General features: G+C 52.3%; 1 protein-coding gene across 1 annotated transcript; it reads left to right on the top strand.

Moving 5' to 3' along the window:
- Window positions 1–883: 883 nt before the first annotated feature.
- On the top strand, window positions 884–3,350 carry LOC117215471 (the record flags this gene model as incomplete). The annotated part of the gene is made up of 1 exon (XM_033461835.1): window positions 884–3,350. A coding segment is annotated over exon 1 (2,467 nt), but the record flags the coding sequence as incomplete, so codon positions are not given.
- Between the last annotated feature and the right edge of the window lie 97 nt (window positions 3,351–3,447).

The raw sequence follows: 3,447 nt of genomic DNA on the forward strand, positions 1-3,447 counted from the left end.
GAGCAATCAGACGCCTCCCACCACGCCCCCAAGCACAAGGAAAGCTCCGTCATACCATCCAAATAATCCATCATCCAACTCGCAACGACAAAACAGACAATGACTAAGACGGGCAGGCGCAACAAGGGAGACCAACTCACGGACCATAACCCCATCCAACGACCTGTTAACCACTGCACGCGTCAATATCCTAAACCACAAAATCCAACCAGTGCGCTGTCGAGCCCTGTTAGATACCGGTTCCACTATGAATTTCATAACTGAGCGGCTTGCAAACTCATTAAAACTTCCCCAATATCAGTGTTCGGTGCCAATCGGAGCCCTTGACACCCTATCAGTCACTTCAAGGCGTTACATTACAGCCACGATCACATCCTCTGACCAAGCCTACCGACGCACATTGACGTTCCTAATCCTCCCAACAATCTCGACACTGATCCCAGACCAATTCATAGATCGTTCCGCAATCACGATACCTAAGAATGTCCCGCTAGCCGATCCAGCATTCCATGTCCTATCCCCGATTGATATTTTGTTGGGCTCAGGGCCCACCGTTGTCTCATTGTGTGTCGGACAGATAAATCTTAACCCATCAACCGGCCCCGATCTGCGCCTGCAAAAAACGCGATTCGGGTGGGTCATCGGGGGGAGCCCACCTTCCCCAGGACCTGCCAGGGTTTTCCATGCCTCCACAACGGAACTAGAGACGGACCTCACCCGCTTTTGGGAACTCGACGAGGGACCTCAGATAAAACACTTATCGGAGGCGGATCGACGATGTGAGGAGCATTTTCAAAATCACGTCCAACGCACCAGCGATGGGCGATACATCGTCGCACTCCCCTTTAACGACAAAATCTCGTCACTCGGATCATCCAAGGCAATGGCGATGAAACGACTCGCCTCTCTCCAGCAGCAATTCAGACGAAATCAACAGTTCGAAACAGCGTATCGGGCGGTCATTCAGGAGTATCTGGACTTGGGCCACATGACCAAGGTTGCATCACGCCACGAACCGGAGAACGACTATTACTTGCCACACCACGGCGTCGTTAAGGACTCGAGCACATCCACAAAACTTCGCGTTGTGTTTGACGAATCCGCACCCAGTACCACCGGCGTCTCGTTGAACGACACCCTTTATACAGGTCCGAAGCTGCAAGAGGATTTGTTCGATATCCTCTTGAGATTCCGATCTCACCAGTACGTCCTCACCGGCGATGTCGAGAAAATGTACCGACAATTCCTCGTGCGTCCGGCCGATCGAAGATTTCAGCAAATTTTATGGCGCAATTCCGACGGCGAGTTGGAAACATATCAGATCAACACCGTCACGTTCGGACTGTCTGCAGCACCCTATCTAGCCATCCGGTGTCTCAGACAATTGGCAAGCGATGAAGGGCACCGATTCCCGCGAGCTTCATCGGTATTGTTACGGGACTTTTACGTCGACGACGCTCTCACCGGAGCGGATACGATAGGCGAAGCGCTGTCAATCCGCACAGAACTCACCGAACTCCTCCAACTAGCCGGTTTAAAAATCAGAAAATGGGCGTCCAACAACCGGACACTACTCAACGGACTATCTGACCCGGACATAAATCAGAAGCTACAGCTGGGCGAGCCTCAACCCTTAAAAACACTTGGGGTCTTCTGGAAGTCCTCCGATGATTCACTCATTTATTCGGTTGACGCCAAGGCAGACATTCCCCGCGTTACGAAGCGATCGATCAGCTCCGTAATCGCTCGAATCTACGATCCTCTGGGGCTGCTCGCGCCAGTGATCGTCCGCGCGAAAATCCTGCTTCAGCGAGTCTGGGCAGTGAAAGTCAAGTGGGACGAATCTCTCCCATCAGATCTCCATTCAGAGTGGGACAGGTATTATTCTCAATTGCCACTCTTGAACAATATTACATTCCCACGCAAGGCGATCATTGACTCCGCAACTGAGATCGAAATGCACGGCTTTTGCGACGCCAGCGAGAAGGCCTACGGCGCATGCGTCTATCTCCGAACCGTTAATCCGGACGGCCGCGTACGGACCCAGCTGCTAACCGCGAAGTCAAAAGTAGCCCCGCTAAAATCCCAAACCATTCCGCGGCTCGAGCTGAGCGGAGCCTTCCTTCTTACGTCCCTGATGGCTACCATACATCAAGCCTTATCACACAGCATCACTCGTATGGTCTATTGGACCGACTCCGCCATCGTTCTCCACTGGCTAACCACGTCACCCCACACACTCAAGACGTTTGTCGCCAACAGGGTCTCCGAGATCCAAAGAAAAACCAGCATCGGCAGTTGGCGTCATGTCCTCACCCACGACAATCCCGCGGATCTAATATCGCGAGGCCAAACACCCGAAGAATTTCTCCGCCCGACCATTTGGCAGCACGGTCCAGAATGGCTCCAACAATCGGAAGATTCCTGGCCGACCTGGACCCCAATACCACAAACGGAGTTGTTAGAACAAAAAACGGCAACTTGTCTATCCGCGGCTCCCGCCGATTGCAGCCTGTTGGAACGGTACTCCTCCTGGCCTAAGCTAATTCGGATCGTCGCTCGTTGCCTCCGTTGGAGGCAGAAACAGAACCGAATGACACCCTTGACCGCAACGGAATTACACATCGCTCACGACAAATTAATCATACTATTACAAGGCATCCATTTCCCCGAGGAAATCCGTACGCTCCGAATGAACCGGAACGCAGCGTTAACAAGGAAACTCACGCGACTCAATCCTTTCATTGACCAGAAAGGAATCCTGCGAGTCGGGGGTCGACTCAGGCATTCGTCGATGACTTTCGGTCAAAAACACCCAATACTGCTACCCAAAGCATCCGTCACAGCTCGGATTATCGAGCATACACACCAGATTCACCTGCACTCCGGTGATTTGCCGGAAGCGCGAGTGACAGGGTCTCGACCATTCGCGAATGTCGGCGTGGACTATTGTGGACCCTTCTACATAAAGGAGACAAGAGATCGTAACCGCCGACAGGTCAAGGTGTACGTTGCGATCTTCGTATGCCTAGCCGTGAAGGCGGTACACATGGAGCTCGTTGGCGATCTCACGAGCGAAACCTTTATCGCCGCTCTTCGTAGATTCATCGCTCGGCGAGGGTTTTGCTCGACAATCCATTCGGACAATGGTACAAATTTCGTCGGGGCAAAGAACGACTTACGGGAACTGTATGACCTTCTACACTCGGACGATCACCACTCAAAAGTACAAGCATTCCTCGCAGACAAACACATAGAATGGCGCTTCATACCCCCTCAGTCTCCACACTTCGGGGGACTATGGGAGGCAGCGGTGAAATCCTTTAAGCATCACTTCAGACGCGTCGCAGGTCATGAATTGCTCACTTTCGAGCAATTCAATACACTGATCATAGAGATCGAAGCCGTCCTCAACTCCCGACCATTAACACCCATATCCACGGATCC

This window comes from Bombus bifarius, unplaced genomic scaffold (genome assembly GCF_011952205.1).
Source record: "Bombus bifarius isolate JDL3187 unplaced genomic scaffold, Bbif_JDL3187 scf7180000009644_frag, whole genome shotgun sequence".
Taxonomy (NCBI): Eukaryota; Metazoa; Arthropoda; class Insecta; order Hymenoptera; family Apidae; genus Bombus; species Bombus bifarius.